The 26,477-nt window shown below is 38.5% G+C and overlaps 1 protein-coding gene across 10 annotated transcripts in view; it reads left to right on the plus strand.

The window, feature by feature from the left end:
• The window catches only part of FRYL (FRY like transcription coactivator), a 176,231-nt gene that overhangs the window by 4,564 nt on the left and 145,190 nt on the right, over positions 1 to 26,477 (plus strand). For 5 of the 10 annotated variants that reach the window (XM_027457109.3, XM_038178836.2, XM_038178835.2 and 2 more), the window contains exon 1: positions 26,075 to 26,380. In XM_027457109.3, the coding sequence (XP_027312910.3) occupies positions 26,203 to 26,380 (178 nt within the window). In that variant the 5' untranslated portion in view covers positions 26,075 to 26,202. Of the gene's footprint in view, positions 1 to 8,024; positions 8,232 to 26,073; positions 26,381 to 26,477 lie in introns of those variants that run through there. The other 5 variants (XM_038178837.2, XM_072037627.1, XM_072037629.1 and 2 more) reach the window with 4 other exon arrangements.

Here is a 26,477-nt window from a genome sequence, read left to right on the forward strand (position 1 = left end):
TTCTAGTAGTCTCAAAAGGCAACAGTTGTGTGGTTTTTGCCAGTATTATCCAGTTAAGTTTGTTTGTTTGCAGTGCCTGAATACAATGTTGCATGTGTTTATAAAATAAGGGCTGAGGGAGAGTGGTGAAAACTACAAATACAGATAACTTGTATTTGATCCAGAAGGTAGGGTCTGGTAATTGAAGGCAGGAGACTTTTAAAAACAAAATAAAAAGAATGAATACTCGTTTGCAAAATAACAATAAGTGACAAGGGAATATTTACACTCTGAGCCTTGAGAATGTTATGATGAAAGCAGAGCTCTGGAATTCGTATCTTCAGCTGATAATTGTAAAGGATGACTTCATCCCTCTAGGGTTGCTGCCCAGTTCTACAGCATGAAGAAGCATCTTTGTAAACAGCATGCCCTAAAGGGGACTTGTGGTTAACAGTAGGCCTGGATGCAGAAAGACTGACTTTCTTTGTGGAGAAACAAACAGGAAAGATGCATTAAAAATGTCTGGGAAAGCTTCAGCCTATCCTGCATGAGAATAGTCCCTATCAGCAATACTTCTGCTCCTTCACTAGGGCAGGAAGAACTGTAAGGAGTCTGTGGCAGGTGAATGTTTTTGAGATTGATTTAACATCCTGCAAATTCTGTCAAACTAATCTGATCTGGTACTGCAGATCACATAAAAAGTGCCTTTAAACAAAAATGTTGTAATTTCTTCCTCTTCAGACATCACCCCCTAAAAAGATGTCACCTGAAAAGCTGAAAAATTGCTGCATTGGTGCAGTGTGACTGACCGGGTGCTTATTTATTCCCTAGGGCAGAGTGGTGATGAGAGTAGCTGGTCCCATGAAGGCCAGTGCTGCTGCAGGGACTCAGGGAGCTCACGCATACCCCGCCTTGTTTTGTATCCACGTGAAGATCCTGCTGCCCCGCTCTCCTTTCTCTGCTGTGCATGGTCCTCACCTATGCCTCCCCACTAAGTGGGGATTTTTCCCTTTCCACCTTTGCTGGGAGATGTTCCATATAGAACTGGAGGTGAGCTGTGTTCAGATGGAGTTGATGCACGTTGGGGTACGTGTGTATATATTTATTTCCATGTACTACCTGCAGAATGAATAGGTAAATAACTACAGAGTGGCTGGGATAGGTGAGAAGCATAGGAAAGCAAGCGTGGGAATAGAAAGATAGGTAGTCACAAGTACAAAAATAATAGAACAAGCTGTTGGAGGAGGAATTTGATAGTCCTTACCTACCATTATACACATCTAATGCTTTAATACTTTTGGACATCTGTTGTACTAAGGGGGAAAACAGGACCAGATCTTAAAACATTTGAGAACATTTTCTTACTGTATGTCACAACCAACGATGTTATTATAGTCAAAATGCATCACCAGGCCATCAGGTAGGCACTGACTGCGCTTGTGTTTCTGTGGTGGTGGATGTGCGACTGATCTGATCCAATTTGAAGCCCAAACTTCTATTGCCTGGGAGAGCATCTAGAGAAGGTACTGCATAGCTCATTCCATATTATGCTGGAGTGCAGGTTGTTCTTCTGATTTGCATTTTTAAATTGAGTAAATATTTTTGTTTTCAAGAGTTTCTCAGCCCCTATAATTTTATAGTACCTTCTATTGCCTGCTCCCTCAAAGCCAAAATAACTGTGTAGCTGAAAGGCGTGGAATCTTTACCCAGTTGTAGTTAGTGGTGCAGGCACTCTAAGCTTAAGAATTGGAATACGTTAGGGATGCGAGTCCCTGAAAGATATTTCAAATTTAGCAGATGGATATTTGAAAGCTGGTGTGCATTTCTTGTGAGAAGAGTAGGATGCATTGGAGAAAAAAACGTATCAGTGGGGCTTCCATAATGTTTTGTGTATGGAAATAAAAAGACTATTTTGACTACTTTTTGTTTCTTACTGTCATCTTGCTGGAGAATGTAGGATGTCCTCACTTGGATTTCTGTTAAAATGAAACAGCAAGTAGGTGTTTCAGCCCATGTGAATACAGATGGTGTACTCCTCAGGGTGGGTGCTGTTTGAGAAAAAAGGAGGGATAGGGAAGCTCCATGTGGAAGTATAGCAAAGTCCTCATTCCAGTCATTCTGTTTCAAAAGCAATATGCGCAGAAGTCGTGTTTTTATAGGATATGTACCAGATTATCAGAGTCCAGTGAGTACTGTGCTAGATGGGGGTGTATCAGTTTAAGCACGTTTTTCTGCAACTGCTGGCTGTAAGAAATCTGACTGCTATACGTCAGCGTTGGCCTATTTGAAGAACTGCCACTTTTATATATAGGGCCTGGGTTCAGCTTCTGGTGAAGTTGCTGTAAGCGGGGGTGGAGAATAGCTTCCTACTTGCTTCGAGTGAGTAGTTTGTCATTTTTAAATCCATATGTACTTGGGTTCTCAATGTGCATACAGTTCATGTTGATAGCTGAAGACAAATTTCATTGCTGTGCATTCTTCCTTCTCATTGCACAAGCACAGGGACATGACTGGTAAGCAATTTAATCGTTTTTGGCACTTTACAAAAAGAGGATGTATTTTTAGCATTAACAGTCTGTTAAGGGAAGCAAAGTAGTACATAAGCTGTTGATTTTTCATTCAGTAATTCCGAGTGCTTGAACCTTAGTTAATGTTGATTTCTAAAAGCATATTGAATTGAGAAGGATTGTTGGCTTTTTGTTTGAGTTACTGTCAAAAGTAGGATGCTGCCAAAAGCAGTTTGAAGGTGTGATATAAGCTCCTGTTTTTCAGATTTAATTACTGCAGTTTCGTATTTATAGGCTGACTTCAGCCTGTGCTTGCCATTTATTTTGTAAAAATAAGGTTTGTTTGTCATTGTATGCGTTTTCTGCACTGTTGCTGTTGTGATGGTGGACCAGAGGTCAGAACTTCAGGCTTCTTTGCTTACACTGCACACTTCTGGGAGTTGTTGCTCTTCCTAGTGCCAAAACATTGTTAGTGTGGATAGGGTGATTGATGGTGGTCAGATCGATGCTGCGAGACCTTTAGTAGGAGCGACTGCAGCATAAGAATCTGCTCAGCTTTATTGTTGCAGGCAGCAATTCATCTCAGGAGGGTGACTGCTGCTGTTGGGTATGGCCTGCCATTTTTCTTCCCAGGGACATGAAAGAACAGCCGATGATAAATCACTAGGTGACTCAAGATCAGGCAAGCTGGAGTCTTACTTCCCTCTGAAATACTGGTGTGTGAAGTGCTTCCATTGTGCTGGCCCAGACCTTGCTCTAGTTGTTGGTGTGTTGGAAGCAACATCCGTTTGAGGCCATGTTAATGTATGGATTGCTTATAACCTCTGACACTAACATAAGAAAATTGTAATTTCTTAGTCTGTAGTCTTAATATATATAGACTGCAGATTGGACACTTATTCTGTAGTGTCTTGGAAAGCAGCAGAGAAATACCTTCTCTTCTGATAGTCTCAGCTTGTAATTGGTATCATGGAAAGTTAAGGTCACTTTTTTGGAGTCCAAAGTAAGATCATTGGTTCTTGACCACGGCAGTGGAAGCGTTCCTCTAAAGCAACCATCATCAGAAAATAGGAGTAAAGGTGGAGTCAGAGGATGTGAGCACTGAGGGGAGGTGTAGCTGAGTGAGACTTGCATTGCTCTGGTTTCCTTGGGCTGTGGCACTGGTAAATGCAAGTTTTATGAGGAGGCTAATCTGCGAGACTTGAAAGCCCTTCATCCTAGATGGAAATATCCACTGTGATCTGGTTGAAGGTACACTTTTAATTTTAGCATATTTCTAATATTCTGAAATGAGATTCCAGAAGATAAAGTTATCATCAAAATTTAAAGAGCAGAGAGGTTTTCTGGCACTGTCCCAGTGGAGATGATTCATGATTCACAATTCACATGCTTTTTAGTCCCTGTTCCTGCTAACTATAGAAAGGAGAATGCAAAAATACATTTTAAAGTCTGAGTTATCATGGTCAAGTTATTACACATTTGGCACCAAGCCTCCCTCTGAAGTTTATCTTGCAAATCCTTCTCAACTTCAGATTGTGATTATATTGGAGTCTTTTCAATTAAAGTTTGTCAGTTTATAAATGGAGAGCTATTTATAACACTCAGGAAGACAAATTATTGAAGCAGTATAACAAATGTAGTTCTCAGGTGCAGATGGTTGGCCACATTCCAGAGTGTTTGTATGACTGATGTGCATCCTTTGGTTTTTCTCTCTTTTCCCATGATTACCCTTAACTTTTCAACCCAGAACTGTCTGCCTCATGACTTAGATCCATATCCCCTATGTGGAAGCTGAACCTACCTCTGTCTTGACTCTCCCCTGTGCGTTTTCCAGTTGCAGTACCTGTGCTTAATGAAACTTTAAAAAGAGGTTTCTCTCCTCTTTATGCTGTTCGTGTGTCCACATGGTTAGCTGATTGGCAGTCACCCAGCCTCAGTGGTTGTGTGGAACACGGAGTGGAAGAAGGGCTGTGTTTCTGTGAGGAGCTGGTTGCTGTCAGGGAACTGTAGTGCCTGACCTGAACTTAAATGTGTGATGGGTGATTGTAAGCTGAGGTGCCACCCTATTCCTCACAGGGTTTAGTAACGCTCTGTTCATGACACCATTTTCTGGTTTGTCATTGAGTATTATGTACTCACTAAGTGGCTAATACACCTAAAGCCTTTGCAATAAGCAAAAGAACCACACTGTTACTAAAAATCTTTTAAGGCAAAGTACGCCATGCTTCAGTAACAAAAGGCAGATTGGGGTATCAACAGTCTAGGATGCTTCATTCTCCCTTCTTGTTCTTTTTAAAGTCTGGTCTCATGAGGGGATTAGCTTAGAAATCCAGAAACTTGTTCTTGGGGATGCACTCAGGCTCTTGCAATACTTCTGGGACAGCCACAAGCATCATTGATTGGGAAGGGAAAGTACATAAGCCACAGTGGAGCTGGATGTGCTGTTGCAAAAGATGAGCTTGGTGGAATGGGGGGATGGAATGGGCAGCCCTGAAAAGTCTTTCAGCACGCTGGTAGCACATAGTGAGTGGGAAAGTTACTTGGTTGGTCTGTAGCAGGCAAGTCTTGTGTATGATGAATATGTTGCGTGATTAATCTGGGCTGCATAACAAATCTGATGTGTTTCTTTGTCATATGGACTGTTAGTGCATCTGCCGTGACTCTAGGGGCTTTGGACAGAGCCAGAGGACTGGACGTCGTGAGGCGATGTGTTAGTGCTTGGGATATACCAAGTGCTGTGAAACACAGAACGTACAGCCCAGCTCTTTCTTCTGGACCATTATTCCATCAGATCTTTTGGGCGAGTAGCTATAAAAAAAGCTGTAAATTAGAGTGTTACGTATAACTTCTTAGATGCAGGTGTTGGCATTCTGCAATAGTATTAATCCACATCTCTGTTCTGTGAAGTTATTGGAAGTAGGCTTCTGTATTACCTCCCTAAACTTAACAATGGCAAAAAGTGTGCTATAGAAGAGCATCTAATTGCTGCTCAAAAGGCAAAATTTTTCTTGCATAGTAGCCAACACTGTAACAGCTACTCTGTGAATAGAATACATCAATAATTGATATGAAAGAAATGTGGGTATGTGTGCATAAATATATGTATATATGTAAAGAACTTTTATATATGGTGTTATTTGGACAAGTGTGAGGTTGGTTGTTTTTTAGCTTTTTAGCTATGTTTTCCAATTCAGAATGTTTAGAGTTGATTTTTTTATGTACAAAAATCTAAGCATCCTTTGAACTTTGTTTAAAACCTTATGGTAGCTAACCTCGTATAATCTGAACTTTATGGGGTTTTGTGTTGCTCTGCTTCTGAACTTACTTATAAAAAGTCTCTCATAGGCAGTGAACCTCAAACACTGAAACCTTCCCGTATGTGGTACCTTTGACTTCCAAATCTGATAAAGTATAGTTAAAATGTAACTTTAAGGTGTAAGCTGTAGTTATGAAATGAAGCCCAGTGAACTTCTTCCCTCCAGTGAATTGCTGTAGTTACTGTAAGCTTTGCTCACGCCCACTGGAGACTTCCAGCCTCACTGCTGCCTTTCTGATACCTTTTTCCCTTAGTCAGACTTAGTCAGCTTAAGTTGCTCCTGTAGGAAACCTTAAGTTGTATGGATACACCATAGTTGTATTTGAAGATCTGGACAGCAGTTGTGATTTGAAGCTTATTATTGCTCAGTGTGTCCAAATGAACAACTTGAGACAACTTTGAGTGCTTTTCATGTGCCTCTCGACCTCTGAGCTTTTTCCAAATATTCTGCCAATAAAACAAATTTCATAACCTTGTCCTAACGCTCTGACTGTCGAGTTAGTCTTCAGTTTAATTTCATTTCCTCCAGCAAGCAGCTGGGCTGTTGGCTAGTCTAAGGTGTGTGTGTAGATACTGAATCTGGAGTGGTGAAGAATGAAGATGATTGAGAATTATAGACTTCTTGTTTTCTCCAGACACAGTGAGAAGAAACAAAGAATGGATTATGTATATGCGAATGTACACTTTATTTGAAAAGATCAGTGAAAATGCTAGCATAAGCTGTGGTGAATTTCTGCTTGGATATGCTTTAAATTTTGAGAGTAATATAATATGTTGTTTCCATTTTCTGCAAGCTCTTTGCACAGTTGGTGTAAATAAGGAGGAGTTAAAGGACAGCTGACCACTCACTTCCAAGTGAGTGGATGTAAGTTCACATCATGAGTTGATTTGAACTACTTTATTCTACAAGAGGGAGGAGGAGGAGGAAGAAGAGAGGATGAGTGAACTGTGTAATTAGTGGGGAGAGGATGAAAGGCCATATACACTTCTGTTGTATAGAAAACGTTTTCTTGTCCTAATAGTCTAAAGATGAAAAAGTAGTACTGATTTTATGCACTGCATTATCAAATGCACAAACAGTTGACACTGTTGACACAGCTGCAATTTAGCAGGTAAAACTCAGAATTGTATCTGTGTAATCACTTTATAATTGGCTAAAAACTTGACTGGATTTTGCAAGAAATTACATAGAATGTTCCCAATTTTGAGTGCCCATCAGTTAGTTTACTTCCAATTTGCAGAAGCTTACCTGTTTTCCAGCTTGCCTCTAAGTCTTGCTTTTAAACTTTTGCAACTAAGATCAAGTATGTTTTGTTTTTTTTTAACACCTTTAGATTGCATTTATGTGGGTCTCTCTTGCCTTTTGGAAACACTAATCAAGAGGTAGAACAAACTGTATATAAAAGATGGTGATGATTGGATGGCTAACACATCCCTAAAGGAAACTAGTACATTCTTGTTGCGTCAGAGCACAGATAAAGTCATGTTGGGTGTACAGGTCTTTGAATGTACCTGCAAACTTTCAGGCTATAACTTTAAATCTTTAAATTGTTTTTCACATGAACTAGATGATCAGGAGTTGTGGATTGCTGCTGCACGTTGAGACTTGAGTTGTTAAAAGCAGTTAAAGTGCTTGATCTGCCTCCATGGTAAAATGCTTTTGTTCTCGTATACCACCAAACTACAGCAAATGCAAACTCGGCAGCTTAGGCAAGCTGCAACAAGTGTGCGCATTGCGTACAAACTTCTGTTGTAAAGGAATCTCCAGAAGTTCTCAAGGCTTTGTTGGGGAGACACAGTTGAAGTACTGTTTGTTTCTTTTTCTGACCACATCCCTGTGCTAACCAAGAAGAAAAAAGAATCGGGAAAGAAACAAAAGGTTGTGTATGAAAACATTGATTTCCATTTGAGAGAGGGTGTATATATATGATTTAAATTAGGGACATACTTTATTACTGTAACTAAAGATTGTAGATAAAAAGTGCATTGTTTATGTATACTTACATAGATGAAATGTGTGACAAGTTGAGTTTTGTGTCAGTTCCCCCCCCCCATGAAAAAGGGGGAAAAATAATTAAAAATTGTTAACCTTTGAGCCTTTGAGCTGAATAGCAACTCTGAAGAAATATCTAGACTTTTGTTTGACTTTGAATCAAAAATTTAGCGGTTCTGGAAATTGACATCTCCATTAAGTGTCTAATATTTGTGTTTTTCCTTTTCAGTGTTTTTTACTTCATTTGTCTGTGCTGTGTTTGGAGATCTTTTTCTGGTATTTGGCTGCACACCGGCTGACTCGTAGCTGTTTACATCTTGTCTACTCTCACATCTCTACGCACACGTTGGAATCAAGGGGAAAATGTCTTGATGGATCCATCCTGAGTGTGATATGCTAGCAGTTCACATCGTTGGTTAGCAATGGCTTTTAAGTGGTAAGACCTTTTACAGAATTCTGCCATGAAACATGTTTTCACATCCATGGTTTTTCTTCCCTTTTTGCTTAGGTCTTTGTCTATATTGTACACACATCCAACTTTGAACTACTACTTCAGATGTTAGTTAACTGGATGGCAATGTGTTTGTGCTGTTTTACATAAGAACACTTGCTCTGATGTGGTATGGTATTGCATCTGATCGTGGACAGAAGCAAATGTCTAGGGAAGAAAAGAGCAGGGCAAAGAGTGTTTCAACTTCCATTCTGCAGATCAGGGATTTCCTAAGCCAGATGTAATTCCTGTACTTCTAGTAATCCTCTAATTGTACGTTTAGTTATTCGCTCAGGTATTTCTGTATGTTCAGTAATTCTTTCTCACGTTTTCTTTCATATATTTGTGTAATCACTGGAAATTGACTTCGTGATGCTAATAGAATCTTCCCTTAGGATGTGTGGGCAGGTGTCTGAGCTCTGTCCTCTTGTGGATAAAGCCAGGTAGTGCAGCAAATTAGCAAAGGCAATCACAATTCCTTGTATAGATGCTCTTTTCTTTATTGCTCTTTATATAAGGATATGTTGTAAGTGTATCTGTACTGATGTCAAGCACAGGGCAATTGCTGTGGATAAAGCACTTCTGTGCTGAAGTGGATGCAGATAGATGTAACTAATCTAACACCTGGATCGTCCTTAGGGAAGCAGTACCTGACATTATTTTCTATATTTGACTGATAAAACTGATTAGTCTATACTTCCTTCTGGTCTTTTGAGAACAGAAGACATTTTGGCATGACAGAAGGAAAACACTGAAATGCAATTATTTCTGCAGTATTTGCTCTGTGGACTTAGGTATTTAGTATACTAAATATTCTACAATGTTTTTAATTTGGCTCTCTCTTTCCTTTATTGTATTGTCCAATGTATTATTCACAGGAGAAGAAAACAATAAAATAGAATTGGAATATATTCTTAAGTTCTGCATTGGAACATCTCCAGTGTATCATATTGCTGTTTGCCTCCATCTCTGCCTTTCATACCTGGATGTGCAATGTACTGATATGCTTGACTTTTTTTGTTAGAATTTTATAATGTAATGATTTTCTTCTGATGTGTTCTTTCCTTTAGATGGATAGTAAATATGTTGCTATAGAAGTCTTCTTTGAACATCCTTACCTTTCTGTTGCTCAGGGGAGACAAGTATGTTTTTTTTTTTTGCTTTAGAACAGGAAATGCAGAATAGTAACAGGAAAAGTGATATAGAAGGCTTGAGGACGTCAGTATTTTCACTCTCAGTAGTTCTATAAAGGGTGTTTATCATGCTTTGGGCAACTCCAATTTTACTTTACTTTTAAAGATTTTAATGTGTGTATTATGTATAGGTGTCTATATGTTTACTTAGAAAATATGTTCCAGTGTCATTTGAACATTTGTTCTCACTCTGCCGTGTTACAGGTGCATTTCTGCTGAACAGTTTTGTAGCACATGATTAGAATGACAAATGAGTCACAGAATGCTTAACACTTGACACTGTATGTTGTTCAAATAATGTGGAACATATGAGACACATCTGCAAGAAAAGATGAGGATGCTAATAGGGACACAGAAGAGCTGCTTAGCCTGTAGAATGGGAAAGCTGTGTGGAGGACTGAGGGGTGGGGAGAGGTTAATGGTTGAAATGGTGTTGTAGGATTTCTCTCATCTAAGATTCTCCAAAATTCAGAAGGTCAGAGTTGTGTTTTTTGACAACAAAAATTCATAAAAAGGGTTTTTCTTTTTGAACCAGTTTCCATCATGGAGAACAATTTCATATTTATTATAAGTGATAATTTTAATTAGGAAAAATATATGGTCATAAGGAAATATTATGTAATTTACTTGTATATTGAACATAAAATAGGACGCTATCAGTGGTGGTGCTTAACACCTGAAATAAAATAGATTTGGCCTGCAAAAGGGCTTGAATTATTGCAGATTTTTTCTAGAAGAATGAATTGCTAAAAAGTAGTGGAGAAGGAAACTCTTGTGTGCCAGCTGACTTTGATCTTGGTTAACTCTGCACTCTTACAGCTCTGAAATTATTTACAGCTATCTGTGCACAGGTGTCTTAATCCTATTTTTAGTATGTTTTGGTCAGACAACTATCTTATTGATTATAGAGATGCTGCTCTTTTTCCATGAGCAGCCAGCAACAGTTTCCTTGAAACGAATTGTCTTGGCCAGATCTTTAACTAAAGAGAAACAGCATGATGCAGATGCAATTTGTGCAGTAATAAGAACCACGTTACACTTCAAATCTATGGTAAAGTACATCTATAGAAAGAAGGACACAGGTCTTTAGGGAATTGGAAAATGCCTGTCCCTTGGCTAGTAGGGAATGAAAATATAGTATGTCTTTATACAAAACAAGTACTTTGCTTCAAAGTCAGGGAGACAATGATAGGCATCTTTTTTTTTTTTTTTCAGAGTTTTGGGCAAAGCACAAGCCATGCAGCTATTCTCATCTCTCATATGCAGTTAGAGCTTTCCTGTGGAAATGTTAGTTCTTCTTGGTTGTGCTTCTGCGCAGCAGGGCTTAAAACATCCTGCCTTTCTTTGCCCAGAGGCAATGGGCACCCCTTCAGGAAGTCTTCAGGAAGTCTTGCCTCTGCTCTCCTTAACTCTTCTGTAGTAAGAACTTCAAAAACAAACAAAACCCCCAAACCTCTCCAAAACCAGTCCCTGATCCTTTAACTTGAGACACACCTTAAGGATTTGGGCTAAAATGCATAGCAGATCTGAAGGAATCACAGCTTTGTGAGAGAACATGCTTAATTTTAAACATATTTCTCTGGCTATTATGCATGAATTGGTGGAAGATACTGCTGGTTTGGACAAAATGACAATTGTGGCACCTCTTTGTTTCCATTTATACATAGTCAGCTGTCTTGAAAGAATCTTACTATATAAGCTTACCTGTGCATGTTAATGGATGTTACATGCTGATCAGTCTTTATAGATTTTTCTTCCTGTTTGTTACAGCAGGTTAATTTGAAAATAATGTTTTTGAACATTCATTATTTAAAAAATGGAAAGCAGCAAAGTTTGTTTAGCAGTATTTTCCTTAAAGAAGAAGTAATTCCAGCCTGAAACTTTTTTGAAAAAGAATCCTCATGTCTTTCACTGTGACAATTGAAGTATTTTATTTAGAAAGCCACAGGTGTGGAAAGGAAGCAGACACTCTTCAGTTTCTCCAAATGAATGGAACATCAATTTTTCTTTAACTAGAGGAAACTAGCCTAGCCTTCCCAGGAGATCGTGCTCAGCTATGTTTTAAATTTCAGTGTTTGTCTCTTTCTGCTCTTCCAAAGCGTTTTTTCCCATATTGCTTCTTAAAGGAACAGTCTTAATCTCTCCTTCAGATTGGTGTAATAGAGTGTTTATTTTTCAAATCTGAATATTATTTTTCCCCCTAAATTCTTTTACAATACCTGGTAGTCTCTCATATGATTCTTCTGGTATTAGAAATGAGAATAATCCCATTGAATCTGATGTGCGTTAATTACATGTATACTAACACTATTTTGTTTAAATCTCAGTTTTTCAGAGTTTTCTTTCATAATGTGCCCAGCTCTTCCATAATGTCTTAATTTGTGGTCTATGTAAAGAAGTAATGTTTCAAGTGTTCTTCAAGCCTCTCTGCCACCAGGACACTATCAAAAAATCTGAGCATTTGAGCCTGTGTGAAGAAGCAATATATTTGCCTTCATTGCTGTCATTTAAGGAAGGTCTGTCCACCCAGCTGCAGAAGCTGCACAATTGGTGTGCATTGTTTGATAATCTTGCTTTTGTGCAGTTTCATAAAGTTCACTGCAGGACTGGCTTTTATTTATTCATTTTTTTCTCTCAAACAAACCTGCCTGGGTGTGTATAAATGCATAAATGTTCCATGTGTGATAAAAATGGATTTTGTTTCTCTTGGGTGGCTCAGCAATTTGTTTTTGTTTTTAGCTTCCTTCATCTTCCCACACACTTTTTCTAGTGACTTTGATGTGCTGAGGATTATTTATTCTAGTAGTGCATTTAACAAGTATGTTCCTTATTTGCTAGTAAACCAAAATTGCTGTTTTGAAACATTTTTTGTTTTTCTCTTTGCTTAGTAGAAATGTTTTTGGACCTTAACTCAATACCCAACTTGTAGTTGGGTCTCTGTTTCATTTCAAGGATATCCTGACTTTACAAATAGACTGAATAAATGAGATTTCAGCCAGTATCTTATACTGGAAGTTTGTATTTCCTGACCTGTGCTCAAACTCTGAAACCAAAAACTTTATGAAAATATAAAGTTAAATTTGTTTTAGATATTTATATTTTTATAGTTTCTAGTAGTGAAAGAGAATAGATATAAATTTCTTGCCTTTTTTCCCTTTAGAAATGAGTAGTCCCTCAAATTACTTTAGTTCTACCAAATTAGAATAAATACAGCATTCAAAAACAGATGTTTTATGATAAATATGAATGACACTTTATAGATAGAGTGATTAGTTACTGGGTGAGTACGTGACTATTGTAGCTAATGACTACTAATATGTACAGATATATATATACTAAACTGCAATATTGTTTTTTCACAGACCTATATAGAGCTCCACTGGGAGCTTTTGATGCTGCATCTGGTGGTCTGATTTTATTCTTTTTGTTAAGACAAGAGACAATGGAATGCTCTTAAAAAAAAAAAGTCAGACAACTTTTTCAATGGAAAAAATTAAACATTTTGTTACAGAACATTTATTACAAATGTTACAGATCAGAAAAATTGTTACTTTAATTATACAATTTGTATAAACTATTTGCTCTAAATAATAGCTGGGGTTCCTCATGTATTACAGTAGTAAATCATGCTCAAATGTACTAACTGATAAGAACCTTAATTATTTTACTTTACCACTGTCCTGAATTTAATATAATCATTATGCCTGTAACAGATAAGGAGTGCATTTTTTCCTTTAAGACAGGTAGCAATCTTTTTGTAAGCCTTAAAATGTTGGAGACTTCAGCCCAGAGTACCTATTACAACTCCATTTTACTGTAAGAACTGATAGACTAGGCTGTTTACTGTTTAAACCAAATTACATAGTTCTGGCAGCAGCATTTGTTCTTTCTAGTTAGCTTCAGATTACAAAGTGGAAATGCACTCAGCTTGTCAGTGAAAAGAAGAGCAATGACATCTATATTTTAGATAAGAACTTGGAGTGCTGTTGCTTTACATGGGAGAAATTGGTGTTTAAATTTCCCTAGTAGACGAACTTCCCAAGTGTGACTTGTGTTCCTTGTCTGGGATGGAAAGGTTGGTTTGCTTATTTTAATAGCTAATAAATATTCTGAGTAAAATATTTGTTTGCTGTTGGTGGCTGTCCTGTGTATTGTTTTTATCTTAGTGCAATATCTTTTTCACAGGCAAAGTAATACAACTATTAGTCAAATCATTAAAAACAGATAAAACACAAGCTAGGGAAAAAATAGAGGTGGATGCTTACGTAACCATTTAATGAAAAGAACAGTGTAATTACCAACTTGAATTCCTTTTACTTCTCCAATAATAACTTATTTCCACACTTCAAAAAGGTAATTATGACAGTAACACTCTTGTATATTGTTTGTAAAAGTTGCAATGGAAGGGAATGCTTTCAGTTAGATTTTTCTTTTTCAGTGTCTACTAAGATGTTGGTCTCCACTTGTGGAAGGAAGTGGGGCAATTGGTGGCTGCATGCTGTTAACAATTTAGAGATTGTTGAATAATCTTGGGCTTCAATTTTGCTTGTATGGTAATGGTGCTTTCAGTGGATAAACACCTTTTTGTGTTTAAGCTTTTTAGTTTCTATGAGTAAAATACCTTTGTATTTCCTATATTGTTTTTCCTATCATGATTAGTCATCACAGAATAAGTGATGCTATATATTGCTCCCAAAAGATGAATGGCAAACTTGCAGTTGGCTTTTGGTGTATCTAGCATCCTGAATACAGCTCAAGCATTTGCTGAAAATATATTGTCAGCACCGTGTTGACAGTTCTCTGCGCGTAGGGAAGAATGTTGCTTTATCAGCACAAGACTGATTTCTACAGGTCAGAGTTGACTGAGCGTTATACCTTATATAATACCATAATATATACATATTAATGTCTGTGTGTGTGTGTATACCTTATACACCTTAATATCATTAATAAAGCATTTCTTAACAGATGAAATACTGTAATCTGTATCAGCATAACAAATCTAGCTCTCTAAATGTGAAACCGGGGACAAACCTGAAAAGAATGGCTTACAAATGGAGAGAGACAAAGATGACAGTTCTGGCTGTCAAATGTAATACTGAAACAATCTTATATTAGGTATCTAAGAAACAAAATAAATATTTAACTGAATACAGATCTTCTTAAACCAAATAATAAAAGAAGACTGTTCCCAGCTTATGTGCATTTAATTACTTAGAATGGCAGGTTTCTGATTGAAAGTACTTGGAATGCTATGCAAGCAGTGTTGGCTTAGTTATAAGAGTATTTGGAGATAACTTTCAATTAAGTTCTGTTCTTCACAGAAATTACATTGCTTGAGTGAGATGGTTCTTTAAGAATTACTGATACACGAATCTAAAGCATCTTTTTATGTGAAAAACTTACACTGAATAGTTCAGAGGAGATTGAGAATTATCAGAGGTCTAGAAAATATAAAAGGCTAAAAGAATTCTAAAAAAAAAAAAACAGGTTAAAAAAATATAAAGTCAGTTTTCAAACAAATGGAAGACTGCTGAATTGAAGTCACTGGTTATTGATGTCAGTGCTCAATGGGGCAGCAATGTATGAGCTAAAACTGAAGTTAAGGACATATATGGGAAACGCTTACAGTAATGAAACATAAAATTGGTAGTCTGGAAAAACTGTAGAACCTTCCATGCTGCTGGCAAAAATCTGTGAAACCTATAGGTATGAGTCACAGAGTGAGTTGGGGCTGAGTGTGTAGAATGATGAATTGTGGAGCATCTTGAAATCTTTTTTTTTTTTAAATTTGTATTCTGTAATTAGATGTCCTTTCCTGCTGGTACTTACTCTGATTGTTTAGCACAAGTGAATAGCAATATAGATAATGTGGTATGTGATTGTAATGACTGAATGTCAATTATTTCAAATCTTATAAAGCCTTCAAACAGTTGTGTCCTGAATATCAATGTAGTTTCCAGCCTTCTGTTAATTGTAATTTTTTTCATGAGATTTTCGACTTCCCCCCCACAATTAGTGTACTGTTGTAAATGATACTGGCGGATCTGTGTGTCTCTGGGTAGACTATTACGTGGGTGCTTGTGCTGACATGCAATCTCCTCCTACTTACAGTGAAAGTACTCACAGATTTCTTTTGTCAAAGAGAAGAATCAGGCTGGTTCTCTTTTATGAATTCTTCTGGGTTGCCATAATGTAATTAGTGCTTTCTCCACTATGCTGGTAAAATTTAGTGGGGTGGGATCACAACATGTCTTGTCTCTCTTCAGTTCTAATTTTTGTTTGCATGTAGGCACATCTGTGGAGTTTTGAAAGTTGGATTGTAAATTTGTGATCTGAAAGTTATCAGTAGCTTACTTTGGAGAGGTTAATATAATCTTAAAAGTATTGCACGATTTATTGTAGAAGAACAGATCATATGCAGCATATCATGAAGAGCTACAAAAATGAATTTGTAGTACCCCCATCTGCAGATTCTGCTCTAGCCTATATTTGGGCTTCTTGTATAGGAAGTGATTTCAGTTTTCAAGCTGATTTGTATCAAAACTTTTTTTACACCTCTGTAGTAAATTACAGGAAGTGTATGGTATGAATATGACATAAAGCAGACTTATAACTATATATATTCCTAGTTCATAGAATCATAGAACTTCTTGGGTTGGAAGGGACCTTAAAGACCATCCAGTTCCAACCCCACTGCCATGGGCAGGCACACCTTCCCACTATATCTGGTTGGCCAAGGCCCTGTCCAACCTGGCCTTGAACCCTGCCAGGGAAGGGGACATCCGCAGCTTCTCTGGGCAACCTGTGCCAGTGCCTCATTACCGTCTGAGTGAAGAATTTCCTCCTCATCTGATCTACGTTGATTCTCCTTTTAGTTTAAACCACCCCACCTTGTCCTGTCATTGTCTGTTCAAGCAAAAAGTTGCACTCTTATCTGTTCTATAAAGCCTCCTGTAAGCATCGAAAGGCTGCAATAAAGTCTCCCTGGAGCCTTATCTTCTTCAGCCTGAACAGCCCTAGCTCTCAACACTTCTTCACAGGAGAGGTGTTCCAGGTCAACACTTCGTGGATCAGAGGGCTTCTGATCAACTTAGTTTATGTATTTTGTATAAATGCATATAAAATTACTTTTTCAGAGATGTAAATTTACACAAGAAGCAGTTTTATATGGGAGGGAAAACCACAGAAGTACAGCTATTGATCTTTCTGATTTACCACTAATTTATTACATGCAGTATTAAAAGTGGCTTTTTTATTCTGTATGATACAGGCTTGTCTGTTCTTGGAAAGTAAAACGTGCATCTATGTGCATATACATGTTGTATGTATCATATGGTGAAGGGTCTGTTCATTAGGCTACTGGCATGCAACTATTTGTGTTTCTGAGCAATGTATGAGGACAACTTTTACTTACCAGTAGCAGTTTCCTTATGTTCTTTGAACAAGACCTTATCTAAGATGGTCCCTGTTGAGGTTGTCTGAAGTATTCAACTGCAGCATATGTGGTTGTTCTTCAAACTAGACAATTTTGCATCATCAGAATTAGTCATGTCCTTCTCTATTGCACTTCTATTCAGCTCTCATTTGCAAATTACTGACTGAAGTGTTGCACTTCTACTGTTTGATACCTAATCAATATGCAAGCCCTCAACATGACACCAGTTCTCAAAAGTGGATGTTAACAAATAATGGATGGAGGGTGCCGGAATGGCCAGGAGTAAGAATGAAGGCAGAAGGAACCAGGTGTAACTTAAATCTAATGCTGTAGACCTTTATATCAAGATAATTTGTAGACTTTGCAAGGCAAACCTATTTTCAAGGAGGTTTTCTATCTTCTGTATGTGTTTCTGGTTTCCAAGTACAATATATCTGCCTTCTCAAAAAAAAAGAACTGTCTACAAGTAAAATGTTTCCAGTGAACATAGCTGCCACAGCTTGTTACATGAGACAGCGATGGAGACAGGTCTATGGAACAAGCTTGCTATCAAAACGTGGAACAAGCTGGAAGAAATCTGGAACTACTGTCTCTGGTGTTACTTGTTCACATAGGATCCATTAAGCAAGCTTAACTTTAATATAACACAAACAAATATTTGGCTGTAAGGAAGTAAATGGAACGCTATAAATACTTATCTCATGCAATTACCTTGTTTGTTTGTCTTTACCACATTTTAATGTTACTAACCTGGTCTGTATAGCAGAGCACAGAAGATGTACACCAAAACCAGTAAAGCCTTGATCCAGTCAGTCTGTGTGAATGGATATTTTGAAGAGCAGATAAACTTTCTGTGGCCATGTTTCCCATTTTGCAAGGGAAGAACTAAAATAAGTTGGAGTAGGTAAGCACTATGTATACCAGTACAGAACTAAGTATTTAATCTAGATGTCCAGAAGATTTCAACTGGTATTAGAAACAGATTGCCCTGTCTAATGTGAACTCAGCCTGCTCATTTAATTAATGCAAGCTATGGTATAGAATCACAACAGAAAAGAAGGATAATGATAATTTCCACATGTCAGTAACATTTTAAACATAACTTCCTTGTATAAAATATTAAGCAGTAAACTAAGATTAGGTCAGACTTGGTAAGGAAAGCAAGTGGTGCTGTATGCACTTCCACAGTCAACTTCTGGAATTACAATGAAGATTATTTTGAACAGTAAACCATAGATTCTTAGATGTTAGACTTCTATCCTTTGGGCATAATTTTAAAGGCTGACACTTCTTTAACCATGTGTTTTAATGCAATGCTAGAGAAAACACTAATGAAAGCAGCAATGACAGCTGTGAACAGAGCAGTATTTGTATGAGAAATGTATGTTGCACCACTTCTTTTTAGCCTTATATAAGGCTAATAATGTATTTGTGTGCTTGTTCTCTGACGCTTATTGTCTGTGATCTGGCTTCTCTGTAGACAAACCAATATGAAAGACTGGTAACTCTCTTCCATATATATTTTTATTAAGCATGTAAAAAGCTTTGGGTGAAGGTTTTCAGGTGTTTTGTAGCAATCCAACTTCATAGCAGTTTTGCCACTATTCTGAGTAAGAGATTGTTCTTCGTCAAAGCCCTTGTTTTTAAATGCTGTTTTTTTTTTTTTTTAATGACCTTTGCATAGAAATGTCAACGTTCTACTTGTCATCATTGATTTTGTTTTATATGGGAAAAGATCTGGTCACTTCCATTGTCATGTAATGGTTTGACGTCTTCTCTTGCTGACTGAAATGGTGTTCCTACTTGCGTCTGAATCGGTATGATTCAGTGTAGATACTGCTCTGGGATTTGCTTTGAAAATGTAAGTTCTTATGTGAAGAAAATCTGCCAGTGGAAGAAATTCATAGGTTTGGAAGATCTTGTGTGGTATCTCAGAAGTCAGAACAAGCAAGTGGTTAGTGACAGGAAACCCACATCATTATTCTGACTGAGGATTATAAAAGTAGTGGAATAAACAAATACCTTCAACTTCTCAGGAACTCCTAATGTGTTCAGGAAAGCATTGTGTTCTTGCATGCAATTTCAAGATAAGAGTTGCTATTACCTAATACACAGATGTTAAAAATTTTGGGGCTTTTTATTAACAGGATAATGTTGCATTCAGTCAGTGAACGTAAATGTTGTGCTTCGTGTTCAGCTTTTGATTGATTTACTTTGTCAAGTATTTTATTTCTACTTGTGTGTGTGTGTTCTTCTAATGCTGAATTAAAGCCAAGCTCTTAAAACAAAAAACAACAGCAAAACACAACCTCCAGAAATCCCCAACCTTCCAAAGGAAAAGCCACAAGTAACTCAAAGCCCAACCTCCCATACAGGGCAAGTACAGCTTAAGTCAATGAAAAGAAATGAAACTCAATAGAAAAAAAAACTCAATAGAAAAAAAATATGGAAAAGTGTCAGATGTTTCTTACTTTAGTCTCACAGAAACCTGAAAGCTAGATATTCTTTCAGAGAAGTATGGGGACAACAAACTGTTTGCATGTCCACACATTAAAAAAAAAATCTAATTGTTGAAAAATTAAATGGCTTGGATTTAAACTATTTTTATGTGAAAATATAGCTGCAATAAATTTACTCTGATAATGCAGATTGCTTAATGCAAAACTTATACATTGATTTGTCCCTGTTTATTCTGGTCATTAGCATTTTGCTGCCAAGTTCCATTAATTGAACTGGACTGAGGAAATCATTAATGCTAAGAAGCCTGGGAACTAACTTTTAAAATGATGTTTCAAATTTTATGAAGGACATCTTTTTTAAATTTTGATTTTTAAAGGAATTAACATTGCATATGTCAGGTTTCTGCAAGCAGTTAGGCTAAACTGAAAGTGAGATGACTTCACAGTATCACAAATAAACCATTTTTCCCTTATGCGTACGTTTTTATAGGTTATGTTCTAGGTTGCCTATCTAGTTTCTGTGTCTATAGGCAAAAAGAAGTGGCTGTTAAGTTAGTTCTAAAACTAAGACTTCTAATTTTCATAGAAAAATATCGTATATAGAGAAAGACATAGGGCTTGTCCTCCCCACCCCTCTAGTCTTCTGTGCAAAATTATGACAGTGTCCTGTTAACTGGCTGACAAGCGTGAAGTAAATACGTGGTAACTCTTGTGAATTTAATGCACTTAGTTTAATTTACAGGCTGGACTGCAGGTTCGATTTCAAGCCCCAGTGTTTTATTCCGTGTTTAGTCAAGTATCTTTGGTCTTCATTGCGGGGACAGGGAGGGGAGAAGAGGAGAGCAGATTGTTTTCCTTGGGAGCAGACAAATTCTTGCAAATCAAGCTTCTATTCTGAGATTGAAGGAGGAAAAACTTCCTGTACTCTTCTGTACTTGAGTGCCGTAGTAGCTGCTCTATTTTTGTAGCAGATTCGCTTGCACTTGAGGCAGTGATGTTCAGTTTGAACTGGCAAGTTGAAGAAAACACTGTGCACCACATAAGGATCATTACTAACAATATGCCCAGTATGGGATTGGGTTGCATAGCTGAAACCATTCAGCTGAATAAGGGATGATAATGTTTCTTGGAGGCCTTCAGACTGAGGTGGGATTCTGACTAGAACAATTCACTTCTTGAAAAGGCAGAACTCAAACCATCTCTGTGCTACAGGGTCTTTGCTGTTCCAAAACTGTTTTGACACAACCTCTGGTATTACTGCTCCAGCAGGAGGCATTGTTTTACTTTTTTGGGGGGGGTTTGTGTTCTACCAAGATACGTTGCTGAGGAGCTGGAATAGCATAAGGGCTCTTTGCCACCAGGAGATGCTCCAACCCCATCTCTGCGCTACTGGAGCAAAGTCTTTTCAGGGGAGATCCTATTTCAATGCCGGAATGTTTGCTGTGCATGCTGTCAGCTGGCTGGCACAGAAACCCCTCCAGTTATCTCCTCTGCTATGCTGGTTGTACTACTCAACCATTTTGCACTATAGTTATGGCTAAGTTTTGGCAACCACATTACTGCCACCCTGGCTTGATTTCTGCCAAAAGCTGAGCATACTCTGAAGCCAAAAAGCAGTGGAAAGAGGTCAGCAGCTGGTCCCCCCCAAACCCCACACACCTGTGGGACTAGAGCTAGTCTGCTGCTGAGGCTGGTAGGGGGAAGATGGAGCAGTGCTGCCCTGTTTTTTCAGGCAAGGCTTTTTCAGAGAAGCAGGCCTGTTATCCCATCATAAAGCAGGAGCTGTTGTGCTGTTGTGTCGTGTCATGCCAATGTGAGCGGATTCCAAGTTTAGACTCATTCCCATCAAGAAACATTTTTTCCCTTCCCCGCTAATGTAAATCCCTTACTGCTGCTTATCTCTATGTAAGACAATAGTGCTGCTCCCTGAACCTAAATAGTCTTCATCTAATGTACTAACAAAACTGATCTACCTCCAGATTTGGTAATTTGTGTTGCACTTCATGCTGCAGCTAAGGCCAGAGCCCTGTTACACCCTGTCTGTGCAGTAATCCTGTTGAGGCAAAAGGGCATCGCCTCTCTTTTTTCCCTTCCTGCCAAAAGCTAAGGACCTTTCCTGCCAGTTTGTGTCAGATATAATGGAAATCTTTTGTCCTGTTTGAGACAGCAGGTGGGGCTGGGATGGGTTTGCTGTAGCTGGGTAGGAAAGCTTTAGAAGCACTATACTGCAAAATGAAAGGTCTGTAGAGCATATTCGCTAGTGAAGATACCCATCAAATGAACAGCAGTGTATTTATGGTGGGCTCTAAGACATCTAGGCTGTCTTCTAAAATTGTAATTTCTAGTATGTTTTCTACTTCATAGCTGTCTCAAGTTTAAGTTCAGCTATTTTTTGCTATAGTTATTGCTCATTTTGGAAAATTTCTCAACATGTGCACTCAAGACACTTACAAGTAGTCTACTGCTATATCGATCTTTCTTTCATTGATTTTGTTCTGCTTTTTTTCAGTGTTCCTCATTAGGACATTCCCATATCAGCAGGTTCACCTGCTTCAACACAAGTTCTGGATCCCTGCTGTGTCCCCCCTGCATCCTACACACCCCTGTCAAACATTTTTACCACTTGTTTTGTGAAAGGTCTAATCCAAACGGACAGTGCTCTGAGCAGTGTTGTTTTGCTCTAATCACTCATTACTTTAAGTCCAGTATTTTTGCATGTTTCATGATCCGTTCTTATTCCTTTCTAATGCAAAATTGTGCTGATGTGGATTCCTGTTAGTAAGGGCTGTGAAGCTCAGATGTTACCTTCTCTCTTGTTATACCACGAGTTATGAAATTGCCAGAGGTCAGTCAAGCCTGAATGACCTCACCAGACCTATTAATGCAAGACCACAGTCTTTTTGAATGCAATACATGTAGACAGCCATCAAAGAACTTGTGGTACTACAAATAATAATTCTATAGAAGCGTGAGTATCCTGCTGTTTTTATGGATTTCGAGGTTCCAGAATAAGAAGACTTTAAAATTATCAAGTAAGGCCTTTTTGCCATTCTCTGTTTAAAGATAAATTTGATTATGACAATTAAAAGAATTATGTGTCTTCCCTCACAGTTCAGTGAGTTGTCTGCAGAGCTTGCTGCTTGGACTGTATAAAAACCACAGTCGTACAGTGCAGTGTTTAAGGAAGTTGATAAGAGCACATGAGAATGGGAGAGAGGAGTGCATGTGGACAACATAGCCAGAAACTTAAGCTTTCTCTTTGTTTTGTTATTTATAAAAGGCTACGGTCCTAGAAAGTAAGGAAATATTGAAGTCGTGGAGTTAAACACCATCCGCATGTAGCCACGTATGCATTGCCTTGTCTTCCATAGTAATCTCCTCAGTGTCCTTTTTCTCAGGAGCAACTGGCTGCTCATGGCTTGGATGGGTGTATGCTTTGCTGGGTAAAAAAAACTGGCTGGATGGCCAGGCCCAAAGAGTTGTGGTGAACAGAGTTAAATCCCGTTGGAGGCCCGTCACTAGTGCCGCCCCCCAGGGCTCAGTACTGTGATCAGTTCTCTTCAATATCTTTATCGATGGTCTGGATGAGGGGATGGAGTGCACCTTTAGTAAGTTTGCAGATGACACCAAGTTGGTTCTGAGTGTGATCTGCTTGAGGGTAGGAAGGCTCTGCAGAGGGATCTGGGTAGGCTTGACCCCTCAGCCAAGGCCAACTGTATGAGGTTCAACAAGGCCATGCCCCAGGTCCTGCACTTGGGGCACAACAACCACTTGGGGCACAACAACCCCATGCAGTGCTACAGGCTGGGGGAAGAGTTGCTGGAAAGCTGCCCAGCGGAAAGGGACCTGGGGGGTATTGGCTGATAGGTGGCTGAACATGAGCCAGCAGTGTGCTCAGGGGGCCAAGAAGGCCAGCAGCATCCTGGCTTGTGTCAGAGAGAACAGGACCAGGGATGTGATCGTCCCTTTGTACTTGGCTCTGGTGAGCCCTCACCTCAAATTCTATCTTCAGTTCTGGGCCCCTCACTACAAGAAGGACATTGAGGTGCTGGAGTGTGTTCACCAGCTTCCTTGCCTTTCTTTGAAGGAGAACAAGTCTTGAGGCTGAGGGAGTTGGGGTGGTTTAGTCTAGAGAAAAGGAGGCTCAGGGGCAACCTTATCACTCTCTACAACTACCTCAAAGAAGGCTGTAGCAGGGTGGGGGTTGCTTTCTTCTCTCAAGCACCAAGTGATAGGTCAAGAGGAAATGGCGTTAGGTTGCGCCAAGGGAGGTTTAGGGTGGATGAGGAAAAATTTCTTCACCGAAAGGGTTGTGAGGCACTGGAACAGGCTACTTGGGGAAGTGGCTGAGTCACTGCCCCTACTATTTGGAAGATGTATAGATGTGGTGTGTAGGGACGTAGTGTAGCGGTAGACTTAGCAGTGCGAGGTTAGTGGTTGGAATTAACCTTAGATGTCTTTTCCAACCTAAACAATTCTGTGATTCTTAAAACTTACACAAGAACTATCCTGAAGAAAAAGCCATAAGCTTTTGGGTACATGTGTTACATAATCTTATTAGTTCATCAGGTTAAATCTTGAAATATGATAGTATGTGTGGTTGGTGATTCTTACTTGTTTGTGTTTAAATCCTATTATTTAGAAGGCTGTTCTGTTTGCAGGAGGTGAAGTGTAATTTCAACCTTTAATTTTACTTATGGCCAATTCGTGAATGTCAAACTGCATGTAGAAACACGTAGAACTGTGCATTTAACAGAAGTGATACACTAAGTGCTTTCTGTCCCACGCCATGCCCACATGTGTAATAAACTCTGCGAAGTGTAGCTGGGAGCACTTTGGTTTCTAGTTTGAACCTTTCTGAGGGCGTTTAGGTTAGGTACTGCCTTTTCCTTTGTAAGCTGTAGTTTGGCAGGTGAATGGCTGGAGGAAGCGATCTCAGTCTGATGAAAGCATCTGATTTTCTCTTTTTCCCAAATGCTAGAAACTGCAAATTAGGTTTGTGGCAAGACTTCAAGAGTGTTTTTTTTTTTTTTAAGAAAAAAAAGAAACAATGCTATTCTGAATAAAATGATTGCTTGAGTTTTTCATGACTCAGTCTTCTGTAATCAGGAAATATCTTTGTGGTATCTTACTACTTTTTCTGAAAACATAAAACTTCTGAAAATATATTCCTTGTAACATTTTGTATTATTAGAAAAAATACCATGAATGAAATGATTGTAAGGACAATTCTTTGCTTAATCACCAGATCTTTCACTGCGGAAAGCTATATTCTAGCAACATATCTTTTATGATAAGGTCAGGCCTCCTAGATTTCTATATTCATTTACAAGGGAGATTTAGACTAACTTGAATATTTGGGGATTTTAATGCAGATTTGAATGCTAAAGATAGCACCCATCTTAAATCTGCAACTGAACTTGATAAGCATCTTAGGTGGCAATTTCAATGAACTTGTACCAGATTTCTCAAGTAGTGATATTAACTAGGTTTAACACCTAGTGCGATGGTATAGTTGGTCAGTAAAGGATTGACAGCTTAATGCAGTTGAGCGGTCCGTTGTGAGCATCAAACTGCTGGAACTCTGACCTGAAACAGATTATCTACATTTAATAAATTTTAAAATATTATTGTTTCCTTTTAAAAAGAGCTAGATACGGCAATGAATTTGAGATTAAATAGTTTATTTTAAGGAGCGTATAGCAGTGTGGTGTACTTGACACTTAAGTCAGATAACTGTGTTGAATGCATCCAAAAAGATCTTGGACGCTGAGCTGCTTTCACAAAACTACCAGAAGTGTTCAGGCTACCAGTGATACTTATTCAGAATGAGTATCTGCAGATTTTGTCTGAGTGACAGCAATCATCTCCAGTGAAATCAAGGTGGGGATATTACTTAGTAGTGTGTTTGGGTCTCTAAATCTGGTAAATAAAATAATACTTTCAATCATACATATTCCCAAATGTAGAAAGCGTTAGGGTACGCTTCTCGGTACAGTTTTCTGTACTTCTTTTTCTCTGAGTTTTCTGCTCTAAATGCAAGGCATCTTTCATAATAGCTTCTGTAAACTAAATATAGAACAATGTTTAAACTTTCTCCCAAATGAAAACAAAAAACTCAGTTATCCCTAGGGCTACTGATCCATATGGTTTAAAGTGAAAGTTTGGACAAAAGAGACAGCTTGTTTTTGTACTTGATGTTTTCTGGAAGGCAGTTTGAGTATTTGAAGTGGTAAATACAGCCTAAGAGGCCCTGGAAAATTGATAATTTAATAAGTTTAATAAGCGTTGGTAACTTTGTAGCTAGTAGTTAACATCATGCGAGAATGCAAACGGTTTAAGTTGTGGTGCTGCTAGACACTGTTTATAAAGCTGGTGCATAGACTTTTTGTAATGATAAGCGTTATCTTTCAAATGCAGATGAACACTCTCTGTGCACTTCATGAAAATTAAGAGCTATTGAACTCTGTCAGATACAAATTGGAAAATACACCGTGCATTTTATTAGTGCTTAAAATTGTTGCAGCACTAAAAGGGTGTTTAATACAAGCGAAGAATTTAATGTACGTCAGTTAATACACTGGCTTGTTGTTGTTTGGTTTTCTTATCAGTCTGTACAGTTAGACGTCTTTAAAATCTGCCTCTGAGCAGCTGGCAGCTGACGTGCTGGCGCTGGCACCACCCAGGTTCAACATGACATCACGGGGAGAAGTAGTGTGCGGAGTCCACCTCTGCCTTCAAGGAAGTTACTGTGGGAGCACTGCTCTGTAACGTGCAGCTCAGCTGCCGCACTTGGTCAATGCTGAGCGCACAGAAGGGAGGGAAACATGGAATTTCTGAAAAAAATTGTTCCCACTGTTGTTTCTGGAGATGTTGTGCTGGATGTTGGGAGTACTGTCCGTGAAAGCTCGCCACGGCTGCTGAAGATGAGACGTGTCAGTCTGCTTTCACTGGGACAAACAATCGATGAAGATGAGGAGATACATGATTTACGTCCTCAGTACAGTATGTATCCGTGGCAGCAACCTGATAAAAAGTGATTATTGAACTTTCTTTGGGTCATGATTGCTTTGCTAAACTGATGAATTTCTTAATAAGACCT

This window comes from Anas platyrhynchos, chromosome 4 (assembly GCF_047663525.1).
Source record: "Anas platyrhynchos isolate ZD024472 breed Pekin duck chromosome 4, IASCAAS_PekinDuck_T2T, whole genome shotgun sequence".
Taxonomy (NCBI): domain Eukaryota; kingdom Metazoa; phylum Chordata; class Aves; order Anseriformes; family Anatidae; genus Anas; species Anas platyrhynchos.